Source organism: Xiphophorus couchianus, chromosome 5 (assembly GCF_001444195.1).
Source record: "Xiphophorus couchianus chromosome 5, X_couchianus-1.0, whole genome shotgun sequence".
In the NCBI taxonomy this organism is placed as follows: domain Eukaryota; kingdom Metazoa; phylum Chordata; class Actinopteri; order Cyprinodontiformes; family Poeciliidae; genus Xiphophorus; species Xiphophorus couchianus.
In genome coordinates this window covers 29,871,855-29,898,222 of record NC_040232.1, presented here as the reverse complement: position 1 = coordinate 29,898,222, position 26,368 = coordinate 29,871,855, and the positions used below count along the sequence as shown (strand labels likewise).

Here is a 26,368-nt window from a genome sequence, read left to right as displayed (position 1 = left end):
TGTGATTTGCCAATAAAACATGTGAAAACCACCTTGGGGTATCCAAACTTTGTCTTAGTAAATCTATACATGATATAAAAGAAAAGGTGAAATTGGCCAAAATTTATCTACCTGTGCTCAGGATGAAAACAAAATCAGACTTGATTCATGCAAATATACTCTGTGCATCTTCATCAGACAGTGATGGGGAAATGAAACTTTTAATCAGAATCATGAGAAGCAGCTGGACAAAGAAGAACAAAGTTTGGACAGACTTTGCTTCTTCAGCAGCAACATCTTAAAAATAAAGATGTTGGATCAATGTGGCGAACTACAATGAACTTCAAGTTTCAAATGAAAATGCGACAAAAATAAAGTCCATCATCTTCAAATTGGTCCTTTTAAAACCAGAGCAAGTTCACTTTGCAGTGCCGATGTTGCCTTTTCACCGTGGGTCCAGCAGAGAAACTGAAATAGCTTAGAAGAACAATTAATTCACAGCAGCTGAGAACCTGAGCAAGAACTCGGACTTATCATCATGTCTGCGCTCAGGTTGCTCTGCTGGCTGACCCCAATCCAAGCCGCGTTAGCATTTTTATTGACATTTGCATGAGAGCAAAGAGGACACGGCTCCCGTTGAGCTCGCTGAGACACGGGAGATACGACACTGAGCAGATATACAAAACCTCCAGAAACAACAGCATGTGGGGCACCGAGAGCTTATTATCAGCCCCGTCTCTGTGCTTCATAAGCTGCCAAACCTGCTATGGGTTTATGCATCGCTTTGTGGAGTTTTAAGGACTGACGTGTCTGAGTAAACTACTGAGGTGGAATAAGAAGCTTTTTAAAAATGTATTTAATGCATAAAATATGAGCAGGAAAGGCAGACGGATGCATGGTTGAGCATGTCTGTAATGGAGTTCATCAGAAACAGAATCAGAGTTATTGGTCAAATCTTAAATAAGGAGCTAATCAGTCTGCATGATGGGCATACGAAAGGTTTACTTAACATTCAAAACCCTCTAGAGAAATGAGATGATGGTTAAAAGTCAAGGTTAAGGGCAGGGTCAGAATAATTACCCATCGGTGCAAAATAAAGTATCAAATATCACATATGGATGTCACCATTAATATATTATATAGATTATTTAGTTGTTTTGTAGTAGCAAATTAGTGCATTTAGAGCTAATAAAGATCTGCTGAAGGTACAGGCTGCATTTTCTTCCCACAAATATTTAATAAACAGAATATCAGATGTTCGAATATTAATTTCTGAATACCTTAGAGTGAGCTTTAATCAAAACACACACTTACAGTGAGCTCAAAAAGAACATATGCCTCTGCTAAATTTCCCAAAAGGCATTTCTTTAATAATGTCAGACTCTAATTTCACTCTCAATGTTAAGCTTGTGGTCTAGATTGAGGTTGAAGAAGCCTTGTTTATAATACCAACATACTGACTCCAGGTTTTAAACCAAGGCTTAAACTTCCTGACCAGTTTCCTTTTGTCTGACGGTCGTGTTGGAGATATTTCTTCTTTTTTTTTTTTTATCAATTTGAATTTTGTTAGTTTATTCTTAGTTTACTTTATATTTTTGTATTATTTACAAAGTTTATTTGTAGGTTAATAATTATTGATTTGATTTCATTTTTAAAATTTGTTTCTCTAAGTAAGACAGAAATAACTGCGGATCCATTCTCTATAAGTATAGGGACTGGTATAGGACCAGTGTGCATTGGGTTTGGGGCCTGTGGCTTTTTACCAGAGCAGGGGGAGGCAGCAGGAAACAAAACAATGAAAAGTGTGATTTGGTTATTTGCTTGCCAACCTTTAAAAATAAACAGCAACCTTCAAGTTTTGGACTTGAAGGAAAACCAAACTCGTGAAACAAACTAGATTACAAAATGAAAGCTGCTTTCTGATCCAGCCAGCTCTCTGACTTCACTCTGGCATTGTCCATCTCCCCAGTAAGCTAATAGAAAATAAAAATGAGATTGCAACGAGTTTATTTGCTGCACTGGGGTAGGAAACTTCACCCCAGTGCAGCAGTAGTGGCTCATTGATTGAACTTTTATAGGATGTTTGGTTTGACAAACAATCGCCACTCCAGGCCGGATGGTTGAGACTTTGACCCAGCTGGGTTTTCCAACAGGAAAATGATTCTTAATAAGTTTTGATCAGGCAGGACTCAATAACTATCACATAGCTAATGTTCTGCTCCACCTTTGAATTTTCATGTTATTCTTGTATGGGGTTATTAGAATAATACAGCAGAAACCGGAGGCTTTTAGTGTGAACTTAACATGATGCCTCAAAAGGAACTGCAGACGCTGACGTAAGTAATATAAATTTGACCAAATGTATGTTTTCTGGTAACGGTTTCATAAAAAACCTTTTCGCTGCTTTTTTAATGATTCATGTCACACAGATCATAGAGGTCAATGACATTAGAAACATCTATTTTTGGTCAAACATTGTGCAGGTGCTGTTCACATGAATGCATAGGGATCCGTCCTACCTTTAAACTGGGGCAAATATAACCGCAGATGCCGTCCTGTGTGTAAGATCTTGTCTTGGAAAAGGTCTATCTTGTTCATGAATAAAATCTGCAACAACAACAAACAGAGAAAGTCGGCTGGAAGCACAGGAACTGAGAAAACGTTGATTTGCAGAATGCCATCTGGAATAACAGGCAGATTTACTGTCACTTAGAAAGATTCACCCAAAAATCAATAGCTGTATTGATATGAGATTAGGTAATAACGGCACCTGACTGGAGTCATGCATCATGTGAACGTGATCAGCCATCGGCTGAGCGACCGCGTCCATAAATCTGCATCTCTGCTCGTCGTCTCAGGAAAACACCGTCCTGGTACTTAAGGCTTTGTACCCAACCAATTAAAACTGTGACTTTGTTCTGCCTTTTCCCCGCTTGTCTGATCACAAAGTCAAACAAAACCAGAAAAAATCCTCCGGATGATAACAAAGGAGCGATAAGGTAGAGCAGATTTTCAATAAACAGGATGCGGAGCAACACCTAGGTGTGTAATTATCACTGACCAGCCACAGTGACGAGTTAATTGAGGTGGAGGTTACAAATTATCCTGCCACATAAAAAAAAAAACACGTATCATTAAACAGTTTTATTTAATGAGCCTGTTAGTCGCCGTAATGTGCAGCCCCACACACAAAGCCGGCACATAAACACGTCACATGCAGGCATTTTAATTGCCCATTCGGCTGTAATGAAGCTTTAAATGAGTATGTATGACTAAAAAAAAAAGATAAAAGAAAAACTTAGTTGGTGTTTTCTGCAGGAGGAAACGTGTAAAACTATGTGCCTGTGATGCGATTAGAAAGTAATCAACGCAGTGACGTTTTATTTTTGACCTTTGAATATGTCTTTGTTTCCACACAGATTAACCTGAACTAATGAAACCCGTGTTAGCGGTGAAAGGTTGCTGGAAAACACAGGAGAGTTCTCAGAAGTTGCCCTAAGTGGGCTTTAAATATAACTTAAGTCTGTGAGCTCATTGCTGTGAAGTTTTAATGTTATTACACACAGGAAGCTGGAAGAGAGGGGAAAAAATGTCACCTTGACAAAGATGAACTTAAATACAACAAGCTTTTCAATTAGTGGTGAGGAAACAGGATTTATCAAACAGCATTTTCCTGTCCGGTCTGTTCAAGAAGAACCTGTAGAAGTTTAGTTCAGGTGGATCCTGGTGGCCCTGGATGCTGTCTTGACTCGTTGGATTGGATCTGAGCCGACATGAGTTAAACTCTGAGTTCTTCTAATACTGGGACCAATGTGAATAAATCTGACGGCAAAATGAAATACAGTGAGTGGCGTAGTTCGTTTGTTGTTTTGTCTGGAGTTTCTTCCTGTATATATGTGTGGATTTTAGGGATACAAACAACTGAACAATTTTCAATAAATGTTTTACTAGATCAAAATTAGTTCCTATCGATTAACTAATAACATCCGCTTAAACCTAATTTTAGCGCGGTAGTTTGGCCGCCATCCAGCAGAGGGTGCTGCTGGTCATCATGAAGCAGAGCCAGTTGATGCAGAAGCAAAGATGGGGGAGATATCCCAGAACGGGAAAGAGAAACGGTCCAAACAAAGTCCAAGTTGTAGGATGCAAAATGAACTGCATGTGGTTCTGTTTTGACACGTTTCACCTTAGTAGCGCTCATTCAGCCGAGCTGCATAAGGGAGAATGACCGCTTATTGATTAATTGTTAGTCGTTCGATCAATCAGTTTAAGATTAATTAATTAATTGATAGCTTCCATTCCTAGTCCTGGTACTCTGCTTCTCACCCACAATCCAAACCTATGATTGTCATAAACTCTAATAAAACCAAGCTAAAGCCTCTTTCTCAGCTGGTCAGGACAGTAAAGGTCTTTTTCTCTGCGGTTTTCTTTGCCATCTTATCACAGCAATACTGCCATGTTGTTCACATCTGTACTAAAATGTACGTATTCTCACAAACTGCAGGATTTCCCTGAATATTCAGGAATGTTTCTGCATCTCCACCATCAGTTTCAGCATTAGGTATGAAGGAGGAAACAAAGTCTGAATTTTTGTTGGCTTATCAGCAGCATGACAGGATTTAAAGGTAAAGTGCAGCTGTGTCAGCCTGTGCATGGAAGCCTCAGATCTAATCTGATCTAATCTGATCCAATTGTTTGGTGAGTCTGCTAGGATTTGCAACAACCTTGAATATTCTTGTACTTGTGAATAATTTAACTCAGTGTAGACCGATGGACTTGAATTTGTTTGTTTGGCATCTTATAACATTTCCAGCAACAGTTGCTTCATTAGGTCATTTCTGATGTCATTTCGAATTGTTTTAAAATTAGCAATAACAGATTATACAGCAATAACAAATTGTCCTGGATGATAAATTGTCTCATAAATTATTACAATAAATGATAAAATTGTTGTTTTGAGGCTTACTCATACAAGTTCAGCTTCTCAAAGACCAATAAACTTTATTTTATTACAGAACACTCAACACTAGTGGAAGATATTTTACAAATCTAAAACGATCATGCGATTAATAATTGATTATTGCGACAGGGTTAGTTGACACACACATCCGAAGCAGGAATTTTCTGAATCAAGGACCTTCACAGCAGCATCTAGCCGCTGCTCATCCTGGGTACGCAGATTCAGGTGTGTGTTTTTGTAAACGTGAGGCTGAATTTCAATCATTTTAGAATTAAAATTGAGTGTACTGTGTTTTTCCCACAGCTACAGCATGATTGAAGGAGTTCACAAAGTAAAACAGACATGATACTATAGGTTTAAAATGATTTCTCTTTCCCATCCAGAAAGACAAAGACGCTTATGAAAAAGCATGACTATGATGAATAAATATTGAGCAATAGCTCTTGTCAGGATCGGTGTTTTGTTTTGTTTTTTGTGGAAGCCTGCTGCTTCCCACTTCCTCCACCAGATGCCGCCTAGGAGCAGAGCCCCTGGAGAGGCGTCGGGTCGAACCCGGGGACACACCTGTGGCGCATTGTCTGACTGAGGCTGGGAGTATCTAAGAAGCGGCGAGCTGACACTTCCTTGCCTGAGTGTTTGTTTACCTTGGTTTACCTGGATTCCTCCGGAGTTTTCCGAGAGGAGAGTTCTGTGGGTCGTTTGTCCCAGACTCCGACCAGCCGTCAGTTCGCTCCTCCACTCAGTCTGACTTACCTGTCCGCCCTCCAACGGTTCGTTGCCTCTCCACGCCGCCCCTGGGTCCGTTGTTGCTCCAAAGGAAACATCCATCCGCTCCTAGTAAGCCTTTCCCTTCGTCAATATATATATTCATCCACCTTCCTGAATTCGTATATTCTAACAGCTTCTCCTCGTTGACAGTGGCTGAACTGGTTGCCCCTTCCAGACTCCTGCTCCGTGTTTTCTCCCCAACCCTATTCCCTCTTGTCAATAAACTTCATTATTGTTTTGCACACGCGTCTCCTGATTGTGTTCGTGCATGTGGGTTCATAAACTGGAACCAAACATGACAGCTCTTTTGTTATGGAGCTCCAGACTCCACTAACAGTGTCTGTTAAAAACAGAATAAATCCTTTTCAGTCGTTCTCCACCACAGCTTAGGTTTGGTTCAGCTGAGGTGGAGGAAGTGATGAACGGCTTACCATGGAGGTGCTGCGGAAGAAGACGTTGTTGCAGATGGAGGAGAAAAGTTTCATGCTCTCCTGAAGGCGGTTCTGCAGGGAGAAGACAAAACACATCAAACAGCGCTTCAAATAAAATAAAATTGGATTCAAGTCACTTTAATACTGTGAAGAAAACATGCAAATCAAAATGTTTGACTGTTCAGTCAGACACTTTAAAGTTCCAAGAGAATTTAAGCAAAATGAGTCAAAACATGTTTTCTTTTGTTTTGGTTTGGGATTTTTTTTCTGATTGTGCAGCGTTGTCGTCTGACTCGGAGTGATGTGTGAAACCTCGTACCACTGAGGGGTCTTCCACCAGAGTCATGTCGTATCCGCTGAGAGCCACGACAAACAGGACCGCTCGGACGTCCTCGAAACAGCTGATCCACTTCCTGCGTTCGGTTCTCTGACCTCCAACGTCGTACATCCTGAAACAAACAGAGCAGACGCAACATGCGGAGGTCACTGATGAGCAGCGTTTTGTTTCTGTAAGCAGCTCTACGCACAGTCGTTTAGGAATGTATTTTAGTGTTGTCCCGATCCGATATTGATATCAGAAATCAATCCTGAATCAGCCAAAAATGGCTCAGTTGTTCTCATACCTGTCATTGTTGACTACTGATCTTTGCTTGATCTGGTTTTATCATTTGATCAAGCCTTTTCAGTCATTCCACACTACAAAATAAGTAGTAAAAGTATGTTTGATTTGTGGTAATATCGTATTGGATCGATATTGGCATCAGTCAATAGTCAAAGGTATTGTATCAGAAGTGAGAAAGTTGTATCAAAATACCCCTAATGTATTTATTTTAGATGACTAAAATAAATAGCAACACAACATGAGAAAATTTAATTATTTCCCTCTTACAGATTTAATCTATTTTTGTTTTTTGATCAATCTGATCAAAAAAGACTCCCAGAGTGTAAACGCAGCCCTATAACCAGACTGAAATGACAGAATTAGATGCATTTTTAAGCAAAACACATGAAGATTAAAAGTCACATCCATAGTCCCAAATCAAACATTAGCTACACACTAAAGTAAAGATTATAAAAACATATTTTTGGCATGAACAGTTAATTTTATCGAGCTCTTTGGGAAAAAGGAACTGATATAGTTTGCCTTATTTTAGTTTGTTCTTTCTCTCTTTCTGCTGTGTTGTTCAATCGGCTGTCATGGAGGCTAAAACCTGCAGATGAGAAGATGGTGACATATTTGGGAAGAAAAAAGCAAACATGTAATGGGATCCACATGATTGCACCTGCCTTCGTCTGAGGCACATTGCATTGATTGTTAATTGGAAAAAGTCTTCAAAGAAGGCCTTGTTTGGGTTTTATGAAATGACGTTTCATTGTTACTCAGACTCCTTTTCAGGCTGCAGCTGGCAGCAGAAATTGAATCCTGATCAACAAACACATTGTTTTGGTTTGAGATGAGAGTCTGAAATTTTCCAAAGCATCACACACGGTGCCACACACGTCTGCCGGCAGAATCCGCGCCCTTAATACCCTCTTCGATTTTCGCAACGTGGCAGCAGCACGAGGAGCGAAAAAGGTCAACGTTCTCCAGAAGGATGAAACAAAAAGACGGCAGCAATGCAGGCACGCAAACGGAAAGGGGGGAAAGACGCATCCGTCCCTCTTCACCCATTTCCAGAGCCAGATGTGTCATCGCCCACCTTCCTTGTCGAGTGTCTGTGGAGGTAGCGCCACGCTTTATTGAGAGGGGAAATGAACATGTAGAAAGAAACGCAACAAGGGAAGCGCACAGGAAAGGGAGCGCAGCATAAATGTCAGATTATAATGGAAATTTTCCACTGAGATGGAAGACAGGCAAAACGCCGATGTGTCATCAAAGACTCGTTCACCTCCCCTTTAATAACGCTACTTTTAAATCTCAGGGGTTTTTTCTCAATATTATTCAAAACAAACCAGAAACAAGAAGATGCTTCTAGTCTGACATCTGCCATCAGTGTAGATGATTAACACAAACAGCAGACTGACCTGAGCTGACATCAGAACTACGTCTAGCAGTTTATAGCGTTAGAGATCCAACAACAGATAAAACCTCGGTGATGTCACCAGTGATGTCACCAGTCAGCTCTCACCTGAAGTGATGAGCGAGGGATGAAATCTGTGTCAAATTCATAAACAGCCTCCTCATTTTCCACATAAGTAGAAATTCATCTGTGTTGCATTTCCGATGTAGGATCCCAGGTTTTGGGTAAGGAATGTTGAAATATGGCAACAAAAAAATCCCAACAACAACAAAAACATAAAACTAAGGAGGCATTTATGAGGCCTGGAAGAGTCTGTGATTTAACATCGGTGTTTTACAGATGTGAATAATTACTGAAAAAGTGAATCCGTCCATCCATCTATCCTTTTGTCCATCCATCCGGACTCACGACCTCATCAATTTGAGATCAGAAACTTAAGGAAAGGTTGTAATTTTTTCATGTCAATTGTGATCAAAGTATTTAGAAACATCAATAAAGTGATCGATTTTGTCAAATTACCAAAATTACAAATAATCTGCAGATTATGTGTGTTATTTTTATTTGAATATTTTTAAACACCTTTTAGTTCATCAGCCTCCCTCCACCCTCCGCCTCCACCCGTCCCCCCAGCTCCTGTTATTCATGACCCATGATGCTCAGCCTCATCTGCAGGGAACTAATTGTAATTATCAGACAGCCTCATGTTAATGATGCAGAGAAGATCCCTATTACAGCTACAGGTCAAAGGTCAAACGCAAACTCTGTGCTGCTAACCGAACCACACACACTCACATGTGAAACACAAAGACAAGGAGGATAAAACTCTGATTTCACTTTTCACTTTTAAAAAGTTGTCATTTAAAGCAAGAAACCATTTATTCTCTTTTAATCACTATCATCCGTCTCTTCATCATTTGGGGCTCCTTGTTTTCTGAGTACCAGAAAGTTGGAGGCATTTTTGTTTTATATATATATATATATATATATATATATATTCAAAGTTCTTAAATAAATTGCTCAATCTGTGTACCTTAGAAACAAAATGTTCTTTAAATAAAGCTAAAATATTATGAATTAATTTATTGCTTTCAATTTGTTTTGATGAATATTTTTGTTATTTTTAGTTCTGACCATACATAAATAATATTTATACATTTTCTCAACTTTAACCCTTTAATTGACAGCTTTAGTGAAAAAATCTCCCTATCCCTCCTTTTTCAATAGGAATAAAAATGTTTGCAAATTTTGGCAGCTATGATGATTCAAATGAATTTATGTGCAAAGTTTGTAAATGAATTTCTCCTTTATACATTAAACATTTTAAAGATTGATGTAGAAATATCATGTGCATTTATTTCTGTCTATTTTTTTAAAGAATACTTTCTTTAACTTCAATACTCCCCATCCATAAATACTCACAAATTAAAAATGATTGTTTAATAGTGGATTCTATTTTGTGAACATGAAAGAGTCGAAAAATGGCAGCAACTTTATTTGCCTTTTTTTGTGTAAACTTATTGCAACATTATGAAAATGTACAAAAAAATCCCTAAAAGACACAGATACTGTAGTTCTGAGTTTAAAAGGCAAAGTTTACAAACCATATAAGAAAATGTAAAGAAAGAAAACACAAAATCAGACCAAATTTTAGGCCATTTACATAATTGCCATAAATTTCACAAACTAAGTACATATAAATAAAAAAGTCCAGAGGTTCTGGAGGGTTAAGCATATGGATATATCTGCATATATAAATCTATATATCTATATCTATAAAATATATATATATATATTTATATATATTTAATATAATGCTGTAGTGAAGCAACGTTGTGGCTGAAAACAGGCCGTCTGTTTTTGTTATGCAGCTTCATGATTAATGGCAGATTAAACTTTGATGACTAATGTAGTGTACAAGGATCACCGTAAAACATAAAATGGTGATAAATCATTCAAGTCACGTAAGTCTAAATAAAAACAGTCTTCAGTGTTAATGTTGATGTGATCCCATTGAGTCATACTGTACTTGTCTGCACACACACACACACACACACACACACACACACACACACACACACACACACACACACACACACACACACGCACACACACATACAGGTATATAAGGTATAGCCTGCCTTTTTCGCCAAACAGGCCCGACGGTGGTTTAGCTGGACTACCCTTTCCCAAGTAGCTAGAGCAATGGGAGGTGGCTTAAAACACTGCAAAAAATCTGAAAAAAATTTAGCTCACTTTAGGTTTCAGATAGCAGCTACACAGCCTTTCTTTCAGCAGCCTGACAACATGGTGGCTTGTATGGACATCAGCAAATGTGGTTTATGAGAACAAAACAAAGTATTGTGAGAACTTTAAAGGGACAACTACGTCATATTTAAAAACCTGCTGATTAGCATAAATACACAACCTGACAGCACAAAGCATTAACAGAACATATTTTATTAGGTAAATATGACCAAATAATTCAATTATTTTTCTTTAAAAAATAAAAGTAAGCCTCAAATTGAAATTACCAAAAGAAAAACAATCTAATTTAAGTGCCTCAACAAAACGTACACAAAAGTAAAATAAGGGCTTTAGGGTGCAGACTGTTGCCAAATATTCTGAATATAAATAAATAAGTAAAAGAATGTTAAATTAAAATTCTGCCACCTTTTCGAATAATTTTTATGCTGGACAACAGAAAAATGCCTCACCATTAGAAAAACGCTTTTCTGCCTATCAACACAAATACATTTAAACAGCCTCTAAGTCACGGGACTTTACAGATAATATTGTTCGATAGGCAACAAAAAAAATGTTTTAGTAGCATGAACAAAATGGAACACTTTTGAACAAATGATTACTTCACATAAAATCTAGAGCCTTTTCTTTTGTGCCTGCCTCATAGCAGTTATTCCACGGTTTCTCACAAAGTCCCTGATATTTTGTGCTGTTCTTTGAGCCAGCACAGGACCTTCCACCAACTTGCAGTGTTTGCACTCATTTTTAGTGGCAAGTTTTCCTTTACCTATGTGAGCTTTAAAATGCCTCATAACAGCAGAAACCTCAGCACTTGACCATGGTTTTTTTGGTTGTCTTCTGGGTGCAGCAGAGGAGGTCTCTGAAGGGAAAAAAGTAAAGAGAAAAATGATTAAAACAGTTTATTAAAACAAAAAATGAAAAACATTCAAGATGGCTGCTGGCCAAGCATGTTTGTAAGTTTCTCTACTAATCAACTAACTGAGAAAGTGGACAAAAATTTGGAATACAATGCTTCAAAAATGTGAAATTACTGGAAATTGGGTGGAGAAGAAGGACAATGAGAAATGTCCAAGCAGAAACAAAAGCAATCTCCCAAATGGAGGCATGTGGACAAAAAACAAGTTGTTTCAGTTTAGTTTTATTTCATGCTTGTGCTCAATAAAGAGCTTATTTATTGTTGAACTCCGTGTCTTCCTGTCTTTGGTATGGCTCAAAGAGCCGGTCGTAACACTCTTCACTAGGTTGGCACATGTCTCAAGCAAATGGCATATAGTTTGAGGTCATCTAGACTGCATGGCCTTTAAGCATGAACTAGTTAATATGGTCAGCGCAGTAGAATTATGCTTTAACTAAATGTAGCTAGGATCAAAACACAGACTCATAAGGAAACTTGACTTGCCTTCAACAGGAGGGACAGTTTCCTCTGCTGTCGATGACACTGCTCCCACTAAGACAAACAACAAAAGTTTAAAAAACAAAAAACAGATAGACAAAAAGTTATAGCATCTTTGGATTCAAGTAACATACACAAATCATCCATATTCTTGCTTTGCTCAGGTTCCACAGGCTCCACAGGTTCCTCAGGTTCCACAGGTTCCTCAGGTTCCACAGGTTCCTCAGGTTCCACAGATTCCACGGTTTCCACGGGTTCCTCAGGTTCCACAGAATCGCAGTCATCCAAATCACTTAAATCTTCCTTTTCTTCATCCTCACTTAGTTCTATTTCATCTGAAAGGCATTATTAGAATACAAATGAGTGCCATACATAAAATTATATCTAAGCATTACCAAAATGAGGCTTAAAACACATTTTGTATTTATTAGTATTTTCTAACAGAGAATCCCTACTGTAATATTTTCCAATAATAATCATTTATTTAAATCCACCAGTTTTATGAATGTTGATTATGTCAGACAAGTCCTACTAATGGAAATAAGATCACAAAAGAAATTCAGCAATAACCTTCGATTTCGATGTCATCAAGGGATTTTCCTTGCAGGGTAGATACGTGTCCTTTCTCCATGGACAAAAGAAGCTTAGAAATCTTTGCCAGTTGTGTTGTTGGCACAGGTAAGCGATAAAATTCCCTGTGGACACGAATATCATGTCCCAGGAAGTCAGCCACCTGGTCAATTTCATTATTTTTGAGGTTGAGGACTTGTGACAATGTGGCAACATGCTTCCTGAGTTGCGTGGACCTGAGGAACTCGGGATGCTTCGCCCCACATTGGCTTCCATAAACACGCAAACAGTCTTGGCCCCTGTAGTGACTTTGAGATCTTGGTCGGGCAAAAAGAAAGATGTTTGTGGAGCAAACACCACATTGCTCTCTTTTGCTGACCAGCAGAGTCAGAGCATCCACCACATCTGGAGAAAGGAGAACCGCAACTTTTCGACCTCTTTTTCCAATTATTTCAACACGGCTGAAGTAGCTACAGAGCCTTTTTTCAACCTTGGACAATCCAGCAGCAACATCTTCATGGAGCTTGGAGTCATCTCTCTGCTGGAAACCTCTGAGACGCATCTTTGAGACTTCTCCAGCTCGTCTTCGATTGAACACAATGACCTGTGCAAGAGTAACTTTTGCAAGTTCTGCATAATTCTGGGGGCTGACCTCTTCTTTCAAGTTAGAAAATGCATTTTCTCCAGATTTCTTAAGGTACCTATGAAGACTCTGAACATCTTCTGTGAATGGTAAGGTTAATGGCTTATTATATTTGGCATGACTCAGAGTGTTCAAGGCAGTATGTGACACTAACTCAGACCACTTGGATGTATACAGCTTTTTGAAAGTGTCTGTTGACTTAATCAGTTCTTCATCTTCTGCCATGAGCGCTCGGCAATGGATAATGTCACTGATTTTCTGTAGTGTATGTCCCAGTTTTAGTGCAAGACTTGGTGTTTGGTATGAATGCTTTTCTTCATCAAAACCGCAGACAATCTTTACTGCCTGGACAACTCTTTGGAAGTTAGCAGGTTTCACAGCTTCCTCCAAGTTATGTATAGAGAATTCAGACCGTAGACATATTAACAGACGTCCAATTTCACGGAGCTTCTGTCGGATGTACTCATACTTAGTAGGGTCTTGTCCATGTCTGTTGTAGAGAGACTGGGCAAACTGAATAATGGTCAGGTCATTTCTCACAACTGTGGCTACATCATCCTGCTTCATGGGACCGAGGAGCTTCCAAACCCCACTTGAAATCTCTTGACAGAATGCAGACTCTTGAGCCATAGCAAAACCCAGTACTTTGGTTCTTCCATGTCCTTGGTTCAAATCTTCATTTTGTGGCTTACAGGGGCATCTTTGCACATGTCTCCATAGTTCCTTTCGAATGTACATACCTTGGCAGTACATACAATGTATAAATGTTCCAGTCTTTGCTTTTGGCTTTCTCTTAACTTTCAACGATCCTTTCCCACTTTGTAAAACCTCACAGTTATGTTTGAAGTTCCCCTTGTTTCTCATTTTTTCTAGAAGAACATTGCGCTCTTTTGAGTCTTCCGGAAGGGAAAAGGCATAAGCAATTTCAGCATGTGTCTTGTGGGTTTTTAAATGGCGTGAAATTTTGCTCTGTGGCCTACCACATACAAAGCAATAGTTCTTAGCACTCAAAATATGCTGTGAGGATTCCTGTTTGTGAAGCTCCTTTTGACTTTTTGGTTTATTGTTTGAGTCTTTGGTAGACTTGGCTGGGCTGAATGTTTCGAATGTGCCATCACCCATATCATCTGTGTGAAAAGGAGGCCAGTAATTTGATGTGCAAGGTTCAACCACAGAACTTGAGTCTGGCAAGAATGAAGTGAGATCGGGTATTGTTGGGTTTCCTTGAAGTTGTCCAACTTTAGACTTGATGGGCTGAAGAGGGATGCTAACATCTGAGTCTTCATCAGCTTCTGCAGATTCTGAATTTGGTATGTAGTCAATATCAGATGCATGGTCATCATCTGACATTTCACATTCTTTGGAAGGTGATGTGTTGTTATCTGATGAGGAGTCAGCTATGGAATACTTAAACAGTTCTTTTGCCTGAAATTGGGAGTGGGAAGTGGGAAATATAATTTATGTTATAATGGAGACTTAGAAGGCAAAGCTAAAAAAACGTATGTGGATATTCACCTGAGATCCATCATCCTTTATAATTTGTTTAAGGCAGGATGAATGCCAGACTTTTGAACAACCTGTGAAAAAATTTAAATGTAAAAAACCACAGAAGACAAGCAAAATCCAAAATCTCAAATAAACCATTACACCTTACGTTTAGATCAGATGGAATAGTTAAATATAGATTAACAATTTTTTTTTTTTCAAATGTGCAAAATTGAACATTCTGGATAAAATTTTTATGTTCTGTTTTAAATAAAGATCACGGTTAAAGGCTTTAAGGTACTTTGAAAACTTCCACTGCTTTGAAAGTCACCATGATGACATAAATTGCATTGTATTGAAAACTATGTACTCAATTCTGAAACTGTAATTTGTTCATGGTCAACAGTTCAACAAAGACATACATCCTATTAAAATTAATTAATTCACAGTACAAATTAACTAAATATCTTACCTTTGCACTGGTAGCCAACCCACTTGAATGAAGAACAAGGTCCAAAACACTGAGTACACTTCTCCAAAGAGGATACTGTTGTGCACATCAAGTGATGTTTTTGACACTACAAAGAACAAATTAAACATATATTTAAAAATACACACACATATACATATATATACAGTCATATGAAAAAGTTTGGGCAGCCCTATTAAACTTACTTATTTTTATATCTAAATATTTGGGTGTTTGCAACAGCTATTTCAGTTTGATATATCTGATGGACATAAGTAATATTTCAGTACTGAATTGAGGTTTATTGTACTAACAGAAAATGTGAAGTATGCATTAAAACAGAATTTGACAGGTGCAGAAATATGGGCACTTCAACAGAAAAGTGGCATTAATATTTAGCAGATCCTCCTTTTGCAAAAATAACAGCCTCTAGTCACTTCCTGTAGCTTTTAATGAGTTCCTGGATCAAGGTATTTTTGACCATTCTTCTTTGCAAAACAATTCCAGTTCAGTTAAGTTTGATGGTCGCCAAGCATTTACAGCCTGCTTCAAATCATCCCACAGATGTTCAATGATATTCAGGTCTGGGGATTGGGATGGCCATTCCAGAACATTGTAATTGTTCCTCTGCATGAATGCCCGAGTAGATTTGGAGCGGTGTTTTGGATCATTGTCTTGCTGAAATATCCCAGCACAACTTCAACTTCGTAACTGATTCTTGAACATTATTCTCAAGAATCTGTTGATATTGAGTGAAATCCATGCAACCCTCAACTTTAACAAGATCCCCAGTGCTGACATTGGCCACACAGCCCCAAAGCATGATGAAACCTCCACCACATTTTACAGTGGGTAGCAAGTGTTTTTCTTGAAACGCTGTATTTTTTTGCTGCCATGCATAACGCCATTTTTTATGACTAAACAACTCAATCTTTGTTTCTTTTTTTTATTTTATCTTTATTGATTCTCAAGAAAGTATCACTTACATGAACTTAGGTCTCTACATCACAGGATTAACTTCAACATTTGTAATAAGGTAGACATGTAGACCATTGCATAATAACAGTCAAAACAAAAATGCAACTTCACTTCCCTGAGAAAGATTATAAAGCAAGGAATAAAGAGAGTGTGAAAGAAGAAACCAAAAATAGAGAAAGGAATCAAGTTAGAAATGTAAAGAGCAAACCAGAAAAAAAAGAAATACATAAACGAAAGACATAGTATAAAATAATTATGAAGTATGGCTGTCATAGGAGATTTAATCAAGTTTGGTCTCTAAAAATGAAATCAGATCTCTACCCAAATCTGCCACCACTGACAGAATTGTTCAGTCCTGTGACTGTTGATTCTTTTCCATTTTATACATGTTAAATGTTATGTCGATCCAGTCGTCGAAAGTTGGTTTGTCTTGTGATAACCATTTTCTTGTAATGTTTTTCTTACTTGCTATTAATAAAATAGTCATTAAATATTTATTTCTTTTTGAAGAAATTATGTAAAATACATAAGCTTGATCTCAAAAGGAATGTTCTGCTTGAAAATATCTTGTAAGGCACTATTTATCTCTTTCCAGTAATCTTTTATGATTGGGTAGTCCCAGAAGACATGATAATGGTTTGCGTTTTGACTCGGTCATCCGTCTCCTTAATTTTTTGGTGTATGTTGATGAGTTCTGACTTAATGTCATCAAGCTGTTGTTTCATATCTTTTCGGAAATCCCGTAACTCCCCCAGGATTTGCGCTAGTGCAGTTGAGTCAGTGGAAAGCTTATTAGCATTAGCTTCGCCGAGGTGCTGATGTGTTGGTGAGCTACCTGCCGTCTTTCTTTCTTTTGCCAATTCTTTATTCGTGGTTTTCTTATTCCCGTCCCTTTTCCCCATTCTAGACCCCCTTATAGATTCCATTTTACTCATTTTTTGTTATATTTGGCAATTAATGGCGGTCAAATTAAGATTTACTGGAGGTGCAGTCAGCTCAAGCTGCCATCTCGGAAGTTGACGTCACCGGAACCCCTCAATCTTTGTTTCATCAGTCCACAGGACCTTGTTCCAAAATGAAACCGGCTTGTCCAAATGTGCTTTTGCATACCTCAAGCGACTGTTTGTGGCATGCTTGCAGAAAAGGCTTCTGTCGCATCACTCTCCCATACAGCTTCTCCTTGTGCAAAGTGCGCTGAATTGTTGAACAATGCACAGTGACACCATCTGCAGCAAGATGATGCTGCAGGTCTTTGGAGGTGGTCTGTGGGTTGTCTTTGATTGTTCTCACCATTCTTCTTCTCTGCCTCTCTGATATTTTTCTTGGCCTGCCACTTCTGGGCTTAACAAGAATTGTCCCTGTGGTTTTCCATTTCCTTACTATGTTCCTCACAGTGGAAACTGACAGTTTAAATCTCTGAGACAACTTTTTGTATCCTTCCCCTAAACAACTATGTTGAACAATCTTTGTATTCAGATCATTTGAGAGTTGTTTTGAGGTGCCCATGATACCACTCTTCAGAGGAGACTCAAATAGGAGAACAACTTGCAACTGGCCACCTTAAATACATTTTCTCATGATTGGATACACTTGTCTATGAAGTTCAAAGCTTAATGAGGTTACCAAACCAATTTTGTGTTTCAGTAAGTCAGTGAAAAGTAGTTGGGAGTTTTCAAATCAATAAAATGATAAGGGTACCCACATTTTTGCACCTGTCAAATTCTGTTTTAATGCATATTGCACATTTTCTGTTAGTACAATAAACCTCAATTCAATACTGGAATATTACTGTTTCCATCAGTTATTAGATATATCAAACTGAAGTAGCTGTTGCAAAACCCCAAATATTTAGAAATAAAATAATTAAGATTAATAGGGGTGCCCAAACGTTTTCACAGACAGACAGACATATTTTATTATTTATATTTATTAGCTCAGATGGAGTAGCTTTTCAATGAATAAGCAATTTCCCCTTTGGGATCATACTATATTGGATAATAAATGAGACAAATAATTACAGAGGGTTCCAGTCATAAAAAACAACTTTTTCTGCAAACTTTTAAATAGTTGAATTAAAAATATTGTGTGGTAAAGATGTAGATAAATACAAAAGACAAAATTTATATATATATATATTTTAACTTTGACAACATTTAAAACATTTTTCTAAGATTATATTCTGTGCCACCAAGTCAACATTTATCAGAAGTCAAACCAATATTCTCAACCTCACAAGAACCAAAACATATGTTTTTATCTATTCAATAAAGCAAGGTCCCCATATATGAAATGGTTGATTACTTCACAGAGATATCTTCACTTAAATGATTGTGCTATGAGAGCCAACAACCATGGAAGGAAACTAGTTTTAAATCCAGCCAAAATGTTCGGTAAATTAAAAATGAAATCCAACTTCTGTACCTGTTCTGTGTTGCCAGCTGAAGAAGTTGTATGAGGACAGTCAGGACTTTGGGACATTTCTTCCTCCAATTCCTGTGAAAAAGAAGAAAAATTGATTTTTTTCACCCCAGAGAAATTCTGTAATGCAGCAGAGAAAATAGTCCGATTGTGACTCAAGTGTTTTGAATCCTGGAAACAACCTAAAGGATGAACGGTAAACACATTGACTGACAGCAAACTTTAACAAATATTCAAAATACTACAATTTCACCAGCACTGACCAAATTGAAGTCTGATTCTGTTGTGAAATTAAAAAAAATGTTACCGAAAATGTATGCATCTACTTTAACCTTTAAGAAATTAAAATATTTACTCTCCCAATATATTCTGTAATACCAAGTCAACATTTTTCAGAGGTCAAACCAATATTCACAAAGTCACAAGAACCAAAACATATGTTTTTATCAGTTCAATAGCGCAAGGTCCCCATATACAATATGGTCCTCCTGTATCACATTGGTGCCGGTGACCATGAAACACACACATACACACGCTGAACTTACAAACTGAAAACCATGACATGAGACTGTCCTTACAAACCAATGTCCAGATAAACCACATGGCATTCAGGTCCACACACAGACACACTGAAGTTGAACAGGTTGGCTGACTGACATCATTTAGCTGCACCTTAAACATAAAATACCTCTGAATTGATGGGGAGTGAATCCAGGACAGGGTCTATCTCATTTGGGACACTCGTTGTCATCTGATCCTGATCATTTTCAGCTCTGATCTGAAACAGAAAATAAATACAAGTCAACACCATACTGCCCTTGATTACTTCACAGAGATATCTCCACTTAAATGATTGTTCTATGAGAGAAAACACCCATGAAAGGAAACTAGTTTTAAATCCAGCCAAAATGTTTGGTAATTTCAAAATGAAAACCCAACTTCTGTACCTGTTCTGTGTTGCCAGCTGAAGAAGTTGTACAAGGACAGTCAGGACTTTGGGACATTTCTTCCTCCAATTCCTGTGAAAAAGAAGAAAATTTGATTTTTTTTCTCCCCAGAAATTCTGTGATGCAGCAGAGAAAATAGTCCGATTGTGACTCAAGTCCCTGCGACAGACTGGCGACCTGTCCAGGGTGCACCCCGCCTCCCGCCTGGAACGTAGCTGGAGATGGGCACCAGCAACCCTCCCGACCCCATTAGGGACAAAGGGTGAACAGAAAATGGATGGATGGATGGATGGATGGATGTGACTCAAGTGTTTTAAATCCTGGAAACACCTTAAAAGATGAACGTTATACACATTGAATGACAGCAAACTTTAACAAATATTCAAAATACTCCAATTTCACCAGCATTGACAAGATTGAAGTCTGATTCTGTTGTGAAATTAAAAGAAATTTTAGCAAAAATCTATGCATCTACTTTAACCTTTAAGAAATTAAAATATTTGCTCTCCCAATATATTCTGTAATACCAAGTCAACATTTATCAGAGGTCAAATTAATATTCACAAGGTCACAAGAACCAAAACATATGTTTTTATCAGTTCAATAGCGCAAGGTCCCCATATACAATATGGTCCTCCTGTATCACATTGGGATAGATGACCATGAAACACACACATACACACGCTGAACTTACAAACTGAAAACCATGACATGAGACTGTCCTTACAAACCAATGTCCAGATAAACCACATGGCATTCAGGTCCACACACAGACACACTGAAGTTGAACAGGTTGGCTGACTGACATCATTTAGCTGCACCTTAAATATAAAATACCTCTGAATTGATGGGGAGTGAATCCAGGACAGGGTCTATCTCATTTGGGACACTCGTTGTCATCTGATCCTGATCATTTTCAGCTCTGATCTGAAACAGAAAATAAATACAAGTCAACACCATACTGCCCTTGATTACTTCACAGAGATATCTCCACTTAAATGATTGTTCTATGAGAGAAAACACCCATGAAAGGAAACTAGTTTTAAATCCAGCCAAAATGTTTGGTAATTTCAAAATGAAAACCCAACTTCTGTACCTGTTCTGTGTTGCCAGCTGAAGAAGTTGTACAAGGACAGTCAGGACTTTGGGACATTTCTTCCTCCAATTCCTGTGAAAAAGAAGAAAATTTGATTTTTTTTCTCCCCAGAAATTCTGTGACGCAGCAGAGAAAATAGTCCGATTGTGACTCAAGTGTTTTAAATCCTGGAAACACCTTAAAAGATGAACGTTATACACATTGAATGACAGCAAACTTTAACAAATATTCAAAATACTCCAATTTCACCAGCATTGACAAGATTGAAGTCTGATTCTGTTGTGAAATTAAAAGAAATTTTAGCAAAAATCTATGCATCTACTTTAACCTTTAAGAAATTAAAATATTTGCTCTCCCAATATATTCTGTAATACCAAGTCAACATTTATCAGAGGTCAAATTAATATTCACAAGGTCACAAGAACCAAAACATATGTTTTTATCAGTTCAATAGCGCAAGGTCCCCATATACAATATGGTCCTCCTGTATCACATTGGGACAGATGACCATGAAACACACACATACACACGCTGAACTTACAAACTGAAAACCATGACATGAGACTGTCCTTACAAACCAATGTCCAGATAAACCACATGGCATTCAGGTCCACACACAGACACACTGAAGTTGAACAGGTTGGCTGACTGACATCATTTAGCTGCACCTTAAATATAAAATACCTCTGAATTGATGGGGAGTGAATCCAGGACAGGGTCTATCTCATTTGGGACACTCGTTGTCATCTGATCCTGATCATTTTCAGCTCTGATCTGAAACAGAAAATAAATACAAGTCAACACCATACTGCCCTTGATTACTTCACAGAGATATCTCCACTTAAATGATTGTTCTATGAGAGAAAACACCCATGAAAGGAAACTAGTTTTAAATCCAGCCAAAATGTTTGGTAATTTCAAAATGAAAACCCAACTTCTGTACCTGTTCTGTGTTGCCAGCTGAAGAAGTTGTACAAGGACAGTCAGGACTTTGGGTCATTTCTTTCTCCAATTCCTGTGAAAAAGAAGATTGATTTTTTTCTCCACAGAAATTCTGTGATGCAGCAGAGAAAATAGTCCGATTGTAACTCAAGTGTTTTAAATCCTGGAAACACCTTAAAAGATGAACGTTATACACATTGAATGAAAGCAAACTTTAACAAATATTCAAAATACTCCAATTTCACCAGCATTGACAAGATTGAAGTCTGATTCTGTTGTGAAATTAAAAGAAATTTTAGCAAAAATCTATGCATCTACTTTAACCTTTAAGAAATTAAAATATTTACTCTCCCAATATATTCTGTAATGCCAAGTCAACATTTATCAGAGGTCAAACCAATATTCACAAGGTCACAAGAACCAAAACATATGTTTTTATCAATTCAATAACGCAAGGTCCCCATATACAATATGGTCCTCCTGTATCACATTGGGGCAGGTGACCATGAAACACACACATACACACGCTGAACTTACAAACTGAAAACCATGACATGAGACTGTCCTTACAAACCAATGTCCAGATAAACCACATGGCATTCAGGTCCACACACAGACACACTGAAGTTGAACAGGTTGGCTGACTGACATCATTTAGCTGCACCTTAAATATAAAATACCTCTGAATTGATGGGGAGTGAATCCAGGACAGGGTCTGTCTCATTTGGGACACTGGTTGTCATCTGATCCTGATCATTTTCAGCTCTGATCTGAAACAGAAAATAAATACAAGTCAACACCATACTGCCCTTGACTACTTCACAGAGATATTTTCACTTAAATGATTGTTCTATGAGAACCATCACCCATGGAAGGAAACTAGTTTTAAATCCAGCCAAAATGTTTGGTAAATTCAAAATGAAAACCCAACTTCTGTACCTGTTCTGTGTTGCCAGCCGTAGAAGTTGAATGAGTGCAGTCAGGACTTTGGGACATTTCTTTCTCCAATTCCTGTGAAAAAGAAGAAAGATTGATTGTTTTATCCCCACAGAAGATTTTCTGATGTAGCAGAGAAAATAATTTGGTGGTTAACCCAAGTGTTTTGAATTCTGGAAACAGTCTGCAAGACGAATGCTAAGAAACAAGTTGACTATTATAATTTCACCAGCACTGACCAAATTGAAGTCTGATTCTGTTTGATTAAAATCACCAAAAATAAAAATATTTTCTATAACCTTTAAGAAATTAAAATTTTTACTCTCCCAATATATTCTGTGATGCCAAGTCAACATTTATCAGAGGTCAAACCAATATTCACAACCTTGATGGGGAGTGAATCCAGGACTGGATCTGTCTCGTTTTTGACACTGGTTATCATCTGATCCGGGTCATTTTCAGCTCTGATCTGAAACAGAAAATAAATACAAGTCAACACCATACTGCCCTAGATTAATTCACAGAGATACCCTCACTTATATTCAGATTTTGTCTTAAAACTTTCAATAATATCATTTTCCCACACCTTTATTTGGTCTTTGCTTGATACCGGTCCATAGTATGAAACCAACTGTGATGTGGATGGCACCTCAACATCTTGTCCAGTTGAAGACATCCCACTGGAGTTCTGTTGAATTTGAATATATATCAAATTCATTGTAGATGTAACAATGTTTTGAGAGTACGTAAAACACTACTGTAAATACTACTATACTGTAATTATTTATTATACATTTGTGGGCAACTGGTTAATTTGCCCAGTAATGTCTTGTATAGTCAGCCATCTAGTGTTGTGAAAAGAATGGTAAAACAAAGGAGGTTCAGGTTGTAAATCATCATTATTAGTGCATTTCTTAAATGAACATTGTCTTAAGATTCATACATTTTTATTTTTTTAGTACCTTGAGTCGCCATGGCCAGTCTGAGTCCCCATAATTGTACGTAATCTCTTCTCCCTGATTGATATCTCGAGTTGCAAATAAACACAAATGTGGTTTCTGTTGGACGGTCAGATACTTCATTTTGGCATTTGGGCTGATATTGTCATCGTTTATAAGCCTTCCAAGGGAGCAATCTTCTTTTGCTGCATCAACACTGCAAATACATAACATTTAATTTTAAATATTAAAATATTCATTTATATATATATGCCATTTAGTTCTAATTAGACTTCTGATACAAACATACTAACCACCAGAGTTTTCCATTAAAATAGAATTCAAACAAGAATACTTTAAGGTTGTCATGGTAAACTCTCTGTCTCCTCTCACATTCCTCTTTACTGATCAGTTCACCTCGATATTCACACAGAAAGTCTCCTTTCTGAAAAGAGGTTGTGGCAAAGATACCACGACCTAAAGAAGAAAGCAAAAATAATAGTAGAAAGAGTAAACAGTATAAAGGCTTGATTGTATTTAAACCACTCCAAAGAAATCCCCATACCTTTAAAGGCATTGATGTACGTGACGTCAAGCCCCACTTTGTCCGTTTTGGTATCAATATAATATTTGGCATCTTCCTTCGGATTTATGCGTCTTCGCCTCTGCATGTTTTACTGACATGTATGAAAAGTTATAACAGTCAAAGAAGGAATTACAAGCTTCTTTGTAATTCCTACAAATGTTAAAGCTAAAAATTTAATTATAAATATGGAAACATGTTATGCATGCAAGACACACAGCTCAGATAAAACACCAACACTATAATTTATTTAATCACTGATTTAAAAAAGTGCTTTACCATCTACAAATAGTTCAGTGTTCAATATATTGTTGTTCAGCCAATAGTACAGCCTTACAAGAACATTTGAGCCATACTTTAAGGAAAAAGGGTAGTTTGTTGCACAAATGAATTTTATTAGAGAAGTCCAATTTATCTTTAATTAAACAGTTTTAATCAGTCTTCCAGGGACAGTCTCCTCCAACTTTTAGATGCATCTCTGCTTCAACACACCTAAGTCAAATAATGTGGTCAGAAATCTGGAGAATTTGGCTGCATATGAGGAGGTTATTCAGCTAATTGATTCAGGTACAAATACACATTTAAAAATTGAAGGACACCGATATTTGCCTAAATTTGAGGACTCTTGATTTACACTTTCAGCATTTAAGTCATGAAAGTGATTACAGTACACAGCTTTAAAGCCATTGATGCACCAGCCCTATTGCAGCCAATTATTAAAACCTTCAACCATTGGTGCTTTTCCAAAAGATAAACAAGTTTCACAGAAACCTGTGGGTTTGCTTCTTATTAATCTCCTGCTTGAAATCAAGCTTAACGAGCTTAACAAGCATCACTACGGTGCAATTAGCTAACATAAAGCAAGCAGTTCGCCAATATTGTTAAATATAATGATGAAAACCTTACAGTTCATCACCCAACTTTTATCACCAAAAGCTAGGTAGTAGGTACCACACAGGTACCACCTACCCCAAATATTGTCAACTTGTCAAACACCTGTTTCTAGCTAGGAGGCTAGCTCTAGCTAGGAAGCTAGCTCTCCTAGCCCAGCTAGTCTCTTACTTTAAAACACTCGAAATAAAAACTATACTGCTTCAGGTAAGTCTTTTCAGTCATAAAAGCATACATATTTAAGCTACTTGATGCAAATATCTAAAATAAGTTGCTTAGCTTTAATGTTACCTAAATTAAAATCTAAAATATTTCATTTTGCTCAAAAACCTTTCTTGCATCTGCAGTTATTTACTTGTAAATAACTTCATCTAGGCAAAAATTATTTTAATTTACCATTAATGCTTACCTGTGCACAGTTATTCCACCAACACGTCCATATTGAGGGCTGCGGCTTCAAATGAGGATTTAATTTTTAAAAACCTTGCGTCTGGGATGGTTTGGTAATAAGACACACCCACAGTTTTTTTCCAGCCAATCAGATGATGACCGGCTAAAAGCGCGCGTAGTGTATAAAAATGTGTGTAAAACTGCAATTCATACACTGACATCAGGTGGCGCTGTGTTATACACTGGAATACACAAAACTCAGGTTACAGGTATAAAAGGACAATTAAAGAAAGTGAGATATCACGCTGTTTATTCAATGAAAAGTACAAATACATGGTCCAAATCATGCAAACACTGGCATAGTTCCTATAAAACTTTAGATTTATGAGAAAAAGTGTTGTTTAGATACTCAAAATTTAAAATACACTCCATGATTTATGCGGACATTGGCACTGTCCGTGTATTACCCTTAGGTCCGCGTAACGTAAGTACGTATTCAGGTCAAAAGGCAGGCTAAACCATATATACCAACACACACACACACACACACCCCCACACACATCAGCAGCTAATGGGTTAAATACGGTCTAACTGCTTCACAACACAAAGCTTTACGTTTCCATGACACAGATACAGCAAAGGTCTAAGGGTTCAAACATTTTCAAAATAAAACTCTGAAAAGTGTGGCGTGTATTTGTATTCAGTCCCCTTCACTCTGACACCCCTAAATAAAATCACGTGCAACTAAACCTCCTTCTCCGTTCTCAAGTCTGACTCCAGCTGGTTTAGGTCAGGTCCGGTTCTGAGTTTTTGTGTGTCTCCATCGGCGGTGTGGTGCTCGCTATGTGGAGCGTAAATACGGGCGTGAACCTGCTCGACACGCCAATGATGTCATTTCGTGCTGAACCGTTAGGCCGCCAGTTCCGCTGAAATTTCTCGGCACTTTTGTTCGTTGAGTTTCCCCGTCCAGTTAACGCTTTCTGAACCGCAGTTAGACCACAACTGGAAACAAAATGTCTGGACCTCGAGGTTCGATCATGGAACTATGGATTTGTCTTGCGTCGGATGACACGGGCCGATCGATGAAGGCGGTCTGCAGCCAATCAAATCGCTTACGTGTAAGAACTGGCGACTTCTGACATGTATGAAAAAAAGAAAGGGAGGAAGAAGGAGAGAAAGAAAGATATATACAAAGAAATGGGGTAAGAATTTCTAGAAACAAAAGAATGATAACAAAAAGTCAACCCATGAAACTTCTTCATTTCCAA

General features: G+C 37.8%; 2 protein-coding genes and 1 long non-coding RNA gene across 3 annotated transcripts in view; 1 reads left to right on the top strand and 2 right to left on the bottom strand.

The window, feature by feature from the left end:
• The window catches only part of gnav1 (guanine nucleotide binding protein (G protein) alpha v1), a 51,399-nt gene that overhangs the window by 1,860 nt on the left and 23,171 nt on the right, over nt 1-26,368 (bottom strand). Inside the window, exons 7-9 of the mRNA XM_028017704.1 lie at nt 6,458-6,587; nt 6,139-6,210; nt 2,499-2,586 (exon numbers count right to left, since the gene is read on the bottom strand). Coding sequence (XP_027873505.1) covers nt 2,499-2,586; nt 6,139-6,210; nt 6,458-6,587 — 290 coding nt within the window. The remainder of the gene's footprint in view (nt 1-2,498; nt 2,587-6,138; nt 6,211-6,457; nt 6,588-26,368) is intronic.
• On the top strand, nt 5,537-5,949 carry LOC114144687 (uncharacterized). Its single transcript, XR_003595518.1, has 2 exons — nt 5,537-5,776; nt 5,858-5,949. It is a non-coding gene; the product is annotated as an uncharacterized LOC114144687 (long non-coding RNA).
• LOC114144602 (histone-lysine N-methyltransferase mes-4-like) lies at nt 10,278-25,226 on the bottom strand. The gene is made up of 17 exons (XM_028017623.1): nt 23,802-25,226; nt 23,551-23,713; nt 23,261-23,453; nt 22,885-22,986; nt 22,684-22,767; nt 22,302-22,373; nt 22,043-22,132; nt 21,364-21,435; nt 21,105-21,194; nt 20,421-20,492; nt 20,162-20,251; nt 19,325-19,396; nt 19,066-19,155; nt 18,381-18,452; nt 14,985-15,090; nt 11,821-11,868; nt 10,278-11,280 (listed from the first exon to the last, which is right to left on the bottom strand). Exons 1-17 carry the CDS (start codon nt 23,905-23,907, stop codon nt 11,036-11,038), a joined length of 1,767 nt encoding a protein of 588 aa, XP_027873424.1. The 5' UTR covers nt 23,908-25,226; the 3' UTR covers nt 10,278-11,035.